The sequence below is a fragment of the Protopterus annectens genome, chromosome 13.part0, assembly GCF_019279795.1.
Source record: "Protopterus annectens isolate FY-2018-M chromosome 13.part0, PAN1.0, whole genome shotgun sequence".
NCBI lineage: Eukaryota > Metazoa > Chordata > Ceratodontiformes > Protopteridae > Protopterus > Protopterus annectens.
The window spans coordinates 642,528,098-642,541,232 of NC_056747.1; the positions used below are offsets into that span (position 1 = coordinate 642,528,098).

The 13,135-nt window shown below is 39.0% G+C and overlaps 1 protein-coding gene across 1 annotated transcript in view; it reads right to left on the minus strand.

The window, feature by feature from the left end:
- SPATA22 (spermatogenesis associated 22) overlaps window positions 1–13,135 on the minus strand; it is a 1,591,573-nt gene that overhangs the window by 1,380,270 nt on the left and 198,168 nt on the right. The window contains exon 2 of the mRNA XM_044054327.1: window positions 2,484–2,589. Coding sequence (XP_043910262.1) covers window positions 2,484–2,526 — 43 coding nt within the window. The 5' untranslated portion in view covers window positions 2,527–2,589. The remainder of the gene's footprint in view (window positions 1–2,483; window positions 2,590–13,135) is intronic.

Consider the following 13,135-nt stretch of genomic DNA (forward strand, 5'->3'; position numbering starts at 1 on the left):
GGATCGGCTCCGAACCCATCCAGCAAGAATGAAGGTGAGATTGACAACTTAACATCAACTTTTAACAACATTTTACTGCAAAATTAAAAAAGTGTGTTCCCATTTAAAATTGCATAAGAGTCACGAGGCAGTCAAGAAGAATACTTTTTACTAACTTAAAAGTACTTACTTTTTACAATACGTAGATTTTAACAAGTATTAATGTAATGTGGAAGCCTTTGGCAGCTGGCCAGTTGTTATATCTTATGCTGGGTATAACCCATATAGCTAAGGCTAGTGCAGCAGTAATCCATATGAAGAATATCTCTTACATTTCATGCCTGAATTGCATTGTAACAGAATGGGTATTCGGGGGAACACTAGATACCAGATAGTACTTTTGAGTGCCATGACTTAACTGCATTTACATGTAACATAAATTGAGGGAAAAACTAGACAGCAGGGATATTTTACTAAAAACAAAAAAAACATGGTGCAAGGAGCCACTAGACACCAGGGATAGTATAAGAAGCATGCCTTGAGGGCTCTAAAAGGGATTCCAAACCTATACCATCCCATTGAGATTATTAGTCCTTTGTGCCACCACTAGACACCAGGGATTAACTTTACAGATGAATAAATGTGAGCCAAAAAAAAGACAAAAGAAGTCACCTACATATGGGTGAACAAAAGGATTTGAACTTTGCCATAGTAAACCCCAGCATTAACCCACTATACTAACTAATAGGTTAGTGCAATTGGGTGTTTTTTTATTATATATCAAGGGTCTTTGGCATTATTAAATGCCTGAAACAGTCTGATTTATGTGGGAAAAGGATGGAACACTAGACATACTTCTCAACCTCACAGTGCAAGAAATCATGACAGAGTCAAAGGTAATGGTGGGACCAAATCAGGGGTAGATTTCAATTATATCTCTTAAAAGCTTAGATTTACTGAAAGATATGAACCTTAATGCTAATTAAATCATCTCTGGTGTACAAGGGCAGGAAAAAGGAGACATTGGGTACATTCTCGCAACACAGGGAGAGGAATGGGATATGTAGGTATGTGGAGTGTGTGTGTATGGGAACACTTCACATAATCGAATTATTAAAATCTCGATTTGCATATGGTCGAGACCATATGATCGAGATTTTAATAAATCGAATGTGTGTAGTGTTCCGAAATAACACTTTACTGACCTGAATACATTACGTGCACACAGAGGCAAGTATTGTTGCATGCCTTGTGTGTACGTAATGTATTTTTTGTTTTGTGGTGTTGGCAGGAAGTAAAGAAATCTCCGCTTTGCTTCAAGATACAGAGCAAGACGGGAGATTTCCCATCTCCCCACTGTAGCGCGATCTTGGAGTTGGTATATTTAAGTAGGGGGGGTGTGGGGGGCACAGCCCCCCTGCAAAAGCGAAGCTTGTGTTTTTTTTTTGTTTTAATGGTTTCCCTTCAGAAGTTCGAGTTTCCGAAACTCGAGCTTTTGGTTTCGGTTATTTGTAGTTCGAGATTTCGGAAATTCGATCTTCTGAAGTGAATCCGTGTGTATATGTATGTGTGCTCGTGTGTGCGCACACATGTGTAAATAAATGTATTCTGTGTAAAAGAGTGAATGCGAGGTGCCTGTGCTAACATATTGCAGTTGCTAATACTGTTAGTATTAAAAGTAAGGAAAATGCTGATCTGATAGGGATCAGATATGCAAATTAACCAATAATTAGGGTTGCCACCTTTCATTGTGGCTGAAACTAGATTAAGACCATACTCCTCACACTTCTCCTAACCCTGTACATCTTCTCCCTGTACCTGTCTACTTTCCACCCATTTTGTAACATCATAGTCATGCCAGGGGGAGGAGTAACATTGTCTTTTACTGGTTTGCAATACTTAGAAAAGCTACCGATACCAGAGTTTAAACAGTGTTTTCTGGACTACCGGGCAATCGGTTTGATTTTTGTGTAGTCTAGGAAAAAAAACGGATAGGTGACATCTCTGCCAATAATGAGGTCTATTGTCAGTGAGGCAAATGGGCTTCTGATTTGCAAAACACTGCATTGCAGGAACAAGGCCTTTTTACAACAGCCCTTAATGTGATCAATTGGATTCTTTATGAATCTCTGAGAAGGTTGTACAGTTTAAACACAGTACAATTTCTACCATGCACCAGATGGACAGTATAGTCATTGTTTCATCAGAGGAATCAATATCTCCTGAAATAAGATGCACATACATGTAAAACCTTGAAACTAAGCAGCAGTATATGCTGCAGCTATGTGAATCCAGTAATCTCAGCTTTGTATTTTCCTGCTAACACTAGTACACATTCAGCACACTGTATGCACAATATAAAAATTATTCACTGCTTATTCTGTTTTGACACTGTTCTACAGCATAACACTTAAAAACTTAGACTTTGCTATGAACTGAACTATGCTTAAAATAATAACAGCTGTTATCAGCGCTTAATTTTAGAAATGTGATCTTTTTTATACCTGCTGTAGCTCGAGTGGAAATTTCTGACAAACTTCTTTTCATGATCCCAAAGACCTTCGTCAATATTTTAATGAAAAATAATTCAACAATATTGTGGTAGTCTACCTGAAAAAAAAAAAAAACTCTATGAAAATAAATCAGTCACTTCTTTGATTCTGTCTTGTTACCTTCCAGTGTTTTTCTTTGTAACTATATGTTAAGTAAGATTATAAACTAATAACATGAATATTTTGTTGTGATGTGCCTGTTATTAGTTCTTACCAGAATGGTTTAAGATCACATTTTCTTACAATAATTTTACCTGGAAAATTGCATTTGGCTACATTTTTACAGTAATTTCAGAAATATGTGGGAGGCAAGTCCAAAGAAAATCAAAGGTAAAAGGAAATACTTCAAGAAGTTTATGAATGAAGAAAATCACAAAAGCCGCACTGCCACATGCATAACCTATGACAAAACAGGACAAAGAACCCACCCTAAAAGAAGCATAAAAAGCACAAAGAAAATTTAAAGACAGGGAAAATACCATGGTCACAGCAGATATGATCGTGATGTTGGGTGCAGTAGGGGGAGAAACGTCACCTTAGGGTACTCATTGTGGTGTCTAGAGATAGGTGTATGCCAGATGTCTAAATAATAAAAATTCTAGTCCCAGTTTACAAGAACAAAGGGGAAATTCACAGCTGTGGGCAGTTTAGACGTATTCGAGTCCTCTCACAACACATTAAAATGCTGGGCAGGGTGATTATTAAACAAATAAGCAGAGTAGTAGAAAGTAAGATGGGAGATGAGCAGTTCAGATTTAGATCAGGATGCAGTAGAATCAACTTGATGTTTGCAGTCAGACATATATTGAAAACATTTTGTTGAGGAAAGAGTCCAACTGTGCATTCCTAGACTATTGTTTAAGGTCCAGGAAACACAGAAAGAATTAGTGCAGGCTATATACAAGGACCCCATGATACAAGTAAGAATAGTGTACAGACTCAAAGACAAGTTCTCAGTGGGAGTGAGTGAGTGTGCATTAGGGTTCAGATTTGAGCCCACTCCTGTTCATACTGGTAATGGAATATCTTAGGGTACTTATTGTGGTATGAACAGAAAGGTGTTTGTGCCTGATACCTAGAGAATAAGCATTCTGATGTCAGTTTACAAGAACGAAATGGGCATTCACAACTTGACCTCCCAACTTCGGAGGAACATTCTTATGGCCTGGTTTACCCTCAGATATGATTTATCTTTTTTGGAGGTATGCCCCTATTTTCAGGCTTGATCTATCCCTTCACAGAATTTTCTGAAGTTTCCTCATCATATGTGATTTTCAAAGCTGTCTAATGCATAGAAAACCACAGTACATTAACAACATATTAGTGGCAACAATAATTTAAAGAAAGAGGACACGCATCTTACATGTCATTTTTTTCAGAAGCAAAAGTAAATGACTTTGCATGGTAGAATTCTGCAATATAGTTAGTTATAGTCTACAGATTGTATACTATCTGATAATGTGCTTATATTTTTCCATCAATTTTTCTTACTCTGTTTTTTAAACATGTTTCTTAGTTGTATCCCACATTTCTACTGGAAGCAGGAAGAGTTATGTGGTATGTAGTATTCAAATTTTATGCTAATTAATGCCTGGATTTTTGGATTGATGTACCTCCGTTTCAAGGGCCTTTGTTCCTGTTTTCAAAGTTTGCAGGTTGAGGAGTATGTTCACAACTGAATGCAGTATAGGTATTATACTCCTATCACGCTACAGAAAGTGAGGGTGATTGGTGTTAGGACTCACAAATGGGTTCTCATTGGTGTAGGTGTGCATTAGAGTTCACATGTGGGAGCATGATTTTGCCTAGAATTCTTGAAATGCATGTAATATTTTTTGTACCATATCTATGCTACACTCAAATAAAGGAAACCAAAATTAAACTAATAAGATGATATCCTGAATGCTTAATGTTATCCTGAATTAATTAATTGCAATAACTAACTAACTAACTAACTAACTAACTAACTAACTAACTAACTAACTAGCTAACTAACTAGCTAACTAACTAAATGATGCACATTCACATTTCTGGAAAGTGTACTTTTAATAATCACAGAAAAATGGCTGTGGTAATAGGAACACTGAAACATCTGGTATATGAAAATGGCAGAAAGCATGAAATGGAAATCATGTGCATACAGCCAACTTCATCAGCATGTATTGCAGAGTTTGCCTCTGTAGGGAGGTCAGTACATGTGCACATTTTTTAGACAAGTATGAATCTATCACACCAACATATTTTCCTCATCTGTTGATGAAGATCTAGTTCCTTTAAAAGGGTATTTGAAGAATCATTTATTCATAGACTCATAGGTTGTTACTAGGCTAATGACCTGGAGTGTCCTTCCTAAGCATAGCCAAGTTTTCCTGAAAGAATAATGATGTCCTACATCCAAACAGGACATGAGAGCCAGGCATTTGTAAGGTACCTCTGTCCATAAGGGACATGGGGCCAGGCCAGATGTAAATTTCCTATCCCCCATCCACTGGTCTAGGTTGAACTTAAACTGAGTAATAGATGAACTCAGCTTCATATGAATGGGAAGCCTGTTGCATAGGACAGGCAGTCTCTGGGACACATATCTGTCTCTCCAGCATGTTTTGTTTAAGTCACAGACAAAATTTAAGTCCATAGACCATGTATTTCTGGTTTTCTTTGACTTACAAATATGGAGAACATTCAGAAGTGCGGGGTTTGCAGATGCCTTGTAAGCCAGGTATAGATCACCACTCAGTAATCTATATGGGACTGAGCTGAGGGAAATGGCTTTAAGGTGCTCTGCACAAGGCAGGTTCATTACGCCTTGTATTATTTTTGTAAGGAGCCTCTAAGGTTGCTGTAAATGCTGCATATGCCTGATCAGGTACATACCGAAGGGAGCATTGCACTCTATTACTGGTCTGATAAGGGCAGAGTACAGTGGGATAATTGACCTCTCTGGATCTAGATGCCATGCCCTTACTTATAAGTTGTGCAACATAAAAGGATTTCCTCACCACAATGGCAAGATTGTGGTTGGATGCAAGGTTAATGTGTACATGCGTACCCAGATCTTTGACCTGTGGGTCGAGTATTAGGGAATTACTATCAACATGGTAATTAGCTGGGATGGTTGACTTCCCAAAGAGTACAATTATGCATTTCATAGCACTGAGTTTAAGAATATGGCATTGGCACCATTTGTTAGAAAGAAATAAACCCTCTTGAAGAATGTTAATGTTTGCAAGAGAGTGAATGATAAATGCCAGCTTGCAATCATCTGCAAACTTAGTCAAGCATACACCTTCAGCATTTGCTTCTGTTTCAGAGAAATTGATGCCAAAAAGGAGCGGGAGCAGAATCGAGTCCTAGGGGATTCTGCTAGTGACTGGCCTCTTGGTGGAGGTGGCCTCATGTATTTTGACTTCATAGGTCCTATCTATGAGCCATTTGGCTATCCAGTGGGTGATAAAAGGGTTTTTACCTAAATTAGTGAGCCTGTCTATAATGTCTGAGTGGAGTATTCTGTTAAAAGCCTTGGTCAGGTTAGGGTAGGCTGTGTGCACAGTCTTACCTTTATCCAGTCCTTTGGTGATTCCCAGAAAAGTTCACCAGATTTAATAGGCATGACCTTCCTTTAACAAAGCTGAACTGTGATTAGTACAGAGTTTGTAGGTTAATTATGTCCTCATTTATCATGTTCATGATGATTCTTTCCATGGCCTTATGGATGAGGCTGGTAAGACTTATTCTTAACATGACTAGACACAACTCACTCTATACAGCTATTGATATGGTTGTACAGAGATTTTGTAAATAGCTCAGCATATGCTATGGTGTTTACTGGATTTGGGGATGCTTGGAATTTAGCCAGGGTGTCACTTAGTAGAGAGAAGTTAGCCTTGGAATAGCTCCTAAAGGTTTTTGGCTTTGCTGGATCCGCAGATTTAATTTTTATTTCAAGTAATACTGCCTTATGCTTAGATCTGACAAGAAAGGACATTACACTGGGTGAGGAACAGGAACATTGCCCCCCCCCCCATGTTAGTGAGTACAAGGTCAAGGATGTTTGTACCCCTGGTAAGAGAATGGACCAGCTGTTCCAGGATGTTGGTATTAACAAAGTTTAGGAAGTGCTGGGCTTGTGCATTAGAAGGGGTGTAGGATTCCCAATCTCTAAAGGAGTAGTTGAAATCCCCCATGAATATCATATTAGGTTGAACAGTGAGAGACTCTAGTATACTGAGATAGGTTGTGTTGGTTTCCAGGTTGCAAGGAATATGGTAGGAGACCCAATTTATGGTGAATTACAGATGTATGTGTTCTAGTTGGTCATACATTTTAACTAGTCTGAATATGAGGTTGGTTTTAATATAAGCTGAGATTCCTCCACCTTTAGTTCCTTCCTGTGCAGTAGCTGGTGTAAAGGTGTGAAATGCATTATAACCTTCTATTGCTGGGGTACTCTCTATGATTTTAAACCATGTCTCCATTAATACATAGATGTCTACACTCTCCAGGGAGAGGAAGGCTTGCAGGGAGTGAAGTTTCTTGTTAAGACTTCTAGCATTTAGCTGTACTAACTTTAGATATTCCTTCACATGTTCAGTTACGTTGGGAGGTTTATCAGTTTGTAATTGCCTAAAAATGGCACCATGGGACTAGAAAAGATCGTTGCCAATAACTGAAAGCCTAGAGGGTTAAGTGCAGAACATTCCTGGCAAAGCAGCATGGTCTGTCAACCATGTCCTCCCAGGCTGTCAAATATTGTACTCCCTTGGAATAACACCAGAAGCTAAACCAATTGTTAAAATCAATTATTTTCTGTTGGTAATGTGGCATCATCCTTGGAGAAGGTAGTATGCTGATCAGTGCTCTTACCTGCCTGAGACAAGTAATCAGCAATCTAAATCATGTCTTGCTTCATATAGCCAAGGGAGGTATGTCTCAGGTCATTAACATCCGCATGGACTATGACAGAGTAGAAGCATTGGATACAGTGTTACTATTTGTAGCTGTGGGTGGCATTTTAACAGAGTGTCTACATGATGGCTGAGGGTAGTTTCTTTGACTGTAAGTGCCTCAGCATAAGTAGTTTTATGCGTAGGATCTTTATCCTGTGCAGAAGGTGTGGTGTAAGTGTTAATGACTACCTCTATAGGATTTTTTTTAATTGTATGAGAGAGTTTTGCCTCCAGAGTTAAAGTGTATTTACACCTTCTGCGAAAGAATAAGAGAACAAAGAGGGCTGGATCTTTCATTGCCCGTAAGAGTTGACCCGATTGTTCAGGATTTGGGAACTTATTTGGACAGTGACTTAATGTCTGACCAGTGTGCATCCATTGTTGTAAGAAAGCTCTTCTATATTGCAGAACTTATAAACAAAGGCATTGTGTCTAGATCTAGGGATGTCACTGTCCCACTTTATTCAGCCCTCATTAGGCCAGTAATTGAATATACTTCCTTCTTTAGCATGTATCTGTTCAGACACATGCAACAACTGAAATGCCCACAGAGATATCTTACTAAAAGGATACAAGGCCTAAACAACATGTCCTACATGGACTGTCACTATGCTCAGTATCCTACAGTCTGCTAAGAGGTGATCTGTGTCTGGCATGCAAAGCATCCTCCGACCCATTATTGAAGAATTTACTGCACATCAACAAGTCAAACAGCATCAGCAATACTTGATATAGGGCTCTAAACCTCTTCTGCAGCATCAAGGGAATGGTTCGGAGGGACAGGTATATCTCACAAAAGATACTGCTGCTCTGGAACATAAAACAAAGTTCATCCCAGTCCACATTCAAGCACAATTTAGATCTATGGATGGGAAACAGAAAATTTACCCCAGGACTGCCCTGTGCTACTAATGGACAGAGACAGCTCCTAAATGCTTTATCCCATGCATGGGTCCCCTTCCACTCAAATTACCTAAGGTATGATCTAAGTTATTCTAATTAGGGGTAATATATAATTATCAACCATGGGATGGGCAAGGCCAGTCTATAACCAAATTTGATAGGTTATTTTGAACACAAAAATGGAAATTGGTTAGGCTTAAAATGGCCCGCAAGGGCAGCTAGCCTACCACCTACTTGTGACCTATGGAATGCTAAACAAAGATCAACATCAAGTCTAACAGAGAGAGAGAGACAGAGATGACTGTGCAGATAACTGAGGATCTTGAGGATATTGATCTTTTTAGTAAGGACTTTATGAGATCTCTCAAGTTGAGTGATATGTTTAATAAAATACATGTCAAAGGGGCATTGCATTCAATAATGAATATGATGAGACATGAGTAAAGAAGAATTGAGATTATTCTGGGTTTACAGGAGATGCTTTGGTAAATTACATGTGCCAGAGAGAAGATATTCTGAATTACTGTGGAGACTTTTTTGTCAAAAGATACGGGATTATCAACAAAAGGGCCCAGACCACTTACAATAGTGCTTGAATGGAAGAGTATGTCACCTGTGTGGTTTGATTTGGAAATGCTCTTTTTGCAAAAATGAGCTATAATACACTTTTTTACATTTAATTTGACACTATTGTCCTTGCAGCAATTGTTGAGATTGCCTAACCCATGGTGGAACAGTTGCAAGTGAATGGTAGAAAGTAAACAATTTACAGTAGTTTGCATACTTAGACAACCATAGATCTGGAACATTGGCCTGAATCACCTAGAGGCATTTTTTTACAGTATTGAGCAGCTAGACCTGACACAGCCCACAGTCTGTGAGTCTGTGTATGCCTATCTGGAGCATACTGTGCATTACAGTTGATGCCTAAAGTGGTTGACCTATACAGAACCTCCCCCAACATGTACCACCTAGGGTCTGTATTGCTGCCAGGGTTGCCAGGTTGCCAGATTTGTAAAGGGATAGGTAGGGACGAAAAAAAAAAATAAGAAAAGGTCCTTCACACTAAGTGAAGACCAAAAAAAAAAAGAAAAAAAGATCTTTAATGTGGAAAATCAGGCAGTTCCGCTTTAAACAGAAGTAGCTCTGTTTTGCAATTTTTGATTGGCCCGTACGCCCATATGAGCCAATCAAAAAAATGCACAGTGGAGGCTCTCTGTTCAATGTGGAACATCAAGCATTTCTGCATTAACAGAAGTGGCTCCATTTTGCGATTATTTGATTGGCTCATATACCGGCATACAGGCCAATAAAAAAGAAAAACAAAGTGGAGGCTGCTTCACTGGGATTTTAACTGGCAGTCCAGGACTCGGTATCGGGCCGCTGATCCTGGGACAGTCCTGCTCAAATAGGGATGTCTGGCAACCCTGATTGCTGCCCACAATTCCATGCAATTTTGGATGAGATTGAGGGTGGAAACATCCAACATGTTTTTGGGAGAACCCCACTGAGATTTCAGACTGAACTCTTTTTCAGGAATGCATTTCTCTTGCACTCACCTCAGGAAGCAAGGAAGTAACTGTGCAACAATTGTTTCTCCTTACTTAAGAATTCCCAACAATACCATTGGTTTACTTCAATCTGGTTGTAAAATTCCTGTCTCTACAGTCAAATACTTCAGGAAAAAGTTTAAATGAGTTAATGCTTTGTTTTGTCTTGGATTAACATTACGCTTCAAGTTGTTCAAATGTGAGCACATTTGAAAACACAGTTTCACACCTCAACAGTTCTACTGCATTTTCACTAAAAGCATTTGCATATTCTGTACACTTTATATCTAGCACATTGCAAGATGTGCTAGAAGTTACACTTTTTTTTTTAATAAAAACACAATTACACTTGCCGCAATTTAAAAAGAAGTTATGTACTTATTATAATGTCCCATCTGTGTTGTCTATCTTTATTTATCCTTGACAGATGGGTGCGGTTCCGACATCATTACCGACTTGGCTGTTACTACAGCTCGCCCCAGCCAAAAACTATCAAACTTCACCTCTACCCACAATCCCTCTCTCACAATTATCTCAGATCAAGTTTGCAGAAAAATATATAAACGTACACACATATATATATATATATATATATATATATATATATATATATATATATATATATATATATAAATACACACACACACACACACACACACACACACACACACACACACACACACACACACACATATATATAAAGAAAGCAAGCCATATCTACTGTGCTTCAAAAAATCATAATAATTCAAGGATATATAATCCGCTCTACCAAAAAGTCTTTAATGGTCAGAAGATGGGGGGGGCAATCAAGGATAAATGAGGATAGACAACATAGATGGAATGTTATGGCAAGTACATATCTTCTTTATCTGATGTTGTCAATCTTCATTTTATCCTTGACAGATGGGACAGAGCCCCCAGCTACCTAAATTCTTGGGTGGACTCATGGAAGGATATTCTTGAGCACCATTGAACCAAAGGATGCTCTTCCCCTAGAGACCAAATCCAATTTGTAATGAATAATAAAGATATGGGAATAATCCCAAGTAGCAGCTGCACAAATATCATCCATCAAAGCTCAGGACTGGAAAATTGCCGAGGTGGCTACAGATCTTGTAGAATGTGCTTTCAAGGTTAATTTATTTTGTCATAAATAAATGAAATGCAGTCTTTCAGCCATTTAGCCAGAGTTACCTTGCGGACTGGCTTACCCAATTTTGCACTGGAAAAGGAAACAAATAGTTGATTTGATTTTCAAATGTCTTTTGTTCTCTGATAATAGAAATGTAATTGTCTATGAACATCGTGTAAATGTAAGGAATATTCACCTTTGTTGGAAAAATGTGGAAAGAAAACTGGTAAATTAAGATTCATGTTAGACTCTCAGACTACCTTGAGTAGAAAGTAGGGGTTTGTTTGTAAAGAAACTCTATCCTTGTGGAAAATCAAATAAGGGGGTTCAGACGACAAGGCTTGGATCTCGGAAATTCTTCTGGCAAAGGTAATGGCTACCAAACAGTGTCTTCTAAGACAAAAACTTCAGATCACATTCCACAGAGGGCTCAAAGGGAGAATGTATTATGGCCTGCAACACTAAGTTTAGATCCCAGGGGGGCATTGAATCTTTGAAAGGGGGTTTCAACAAAAGCATACCTGTTAGGAATGATTGACAAAATCCATGAGTGGCAAAGAAATGTTCTTCCAAACCATCGTGGAAATTAGAAATTGCAGCTAATTGTAATCTGATGTTAGAAGGGGAAGCTCCAGCATTGGAAAGAGAGGCTAAACAATTTTAAAATATGCTCTGTAGAAGCTGAAAATGGATTAATAAGTTTTTCATGGGCCCAAATGGTAAATCTCTTTCATTTTATAGAGTGCAGTTTAAAAGTGGAAGGCTTATGAGCCTACAAGAGGATATGGCGTACTGGGGAGGAAATATTAAGATGCCTCGTAACTAATGAAATTGGAGGAACCACGCTGTTAGCTTGAGGTTCAAAATGTCTGGAAGAACAAGTCTGCCTGGATGGGACAGAAGTTTTGGAACTGGGTCCAAAATCCAGGGTTGTTGAATCAGATAAGGCCAAAGAAGGGGAACCAAATCTATTGAGATCAAAAGGCTGCAATGAGGATTACTGTGCTTTTCAACCTTAGCTCTTTTTGTAAGAATTTTGGAATTAGAGGTATTGAGGGACATACATGAGATGGGGGGGGGCAATTGTGGAGGGCAGGATCCCTGGGTGACTTGCTTATAGGGGAGATCAGGGCAAAGTGATTGCTGCACTTGTTGTTTAGGAGAGGAGCAAACAGGTCGCAGCAAGGTTGACCCAACTGATGGAAGATAATTTTCACCACTTTTGGATTGAGAGACCACTCTTGAGTCTGAAGGATACTTCTGTTCAGCTTGTCTGCAATCACACTGGAACTCCCCGGAATGTGCGTTGCTGTTTTAGAAAGTGATTGGAAGAGATCACCCACTGCCACACTCTGAGGGCTTCTTGACAAAAGGGGTAAGACTTGGTTCCTCCCTGCTTGTTGATGTACCAAATTACTAATATATTGTCTGCTTGAATTGCAATTGTTCTCTGAGGAAGAGCTGTCTTAAAGGCCTGCAATGGTAGAAGCACTGCTCTTAGCACCAGGACATTGATGATGTGCAAGTTGGCCTCTAATGGGGCCCAAGTACCTTGGACACTCTTGCCCAGAAAATGCCCCGCACCCCATCTGGGAGGCATCCGTGGTCTTTATGGCCATGGGCTCTGGAAGAAGAAAGGAGTGACTGCAGATATTTTGGAGTCCATCCACCAAAGAAGATCCCTTTTGCAATAATTAGTGATCAGAATTTGGTCTGACAAAAGCTGGTGAAGGATAGACCACTGAGAAGCTAGTAGCAACTGCAGAACTCTCATATGAAACCTGGCTAAAGGTACTAGAGTTATTGATGTAGCCATCAACCCTAGAGCTTGCAAAACTAGTTCTGCAGGAACCCTCTTTCTGCAGATTATCTTTTAAAGTTGTACCATAATTCTTTGAAACCTCTTTGGAGGAAGGGATGCTATAGTTGTCTCCATATTTAGTATAGCCCTTATGAATTCTAAATTTTGCACTGGCATCAAATGGGATTTTTCAGGATTTACTATAATCCCCAGATGGGCACAGATGTTGAGTGTGTAATCTCTGTCTGCTATTAATTGATGCTTGATCAAAG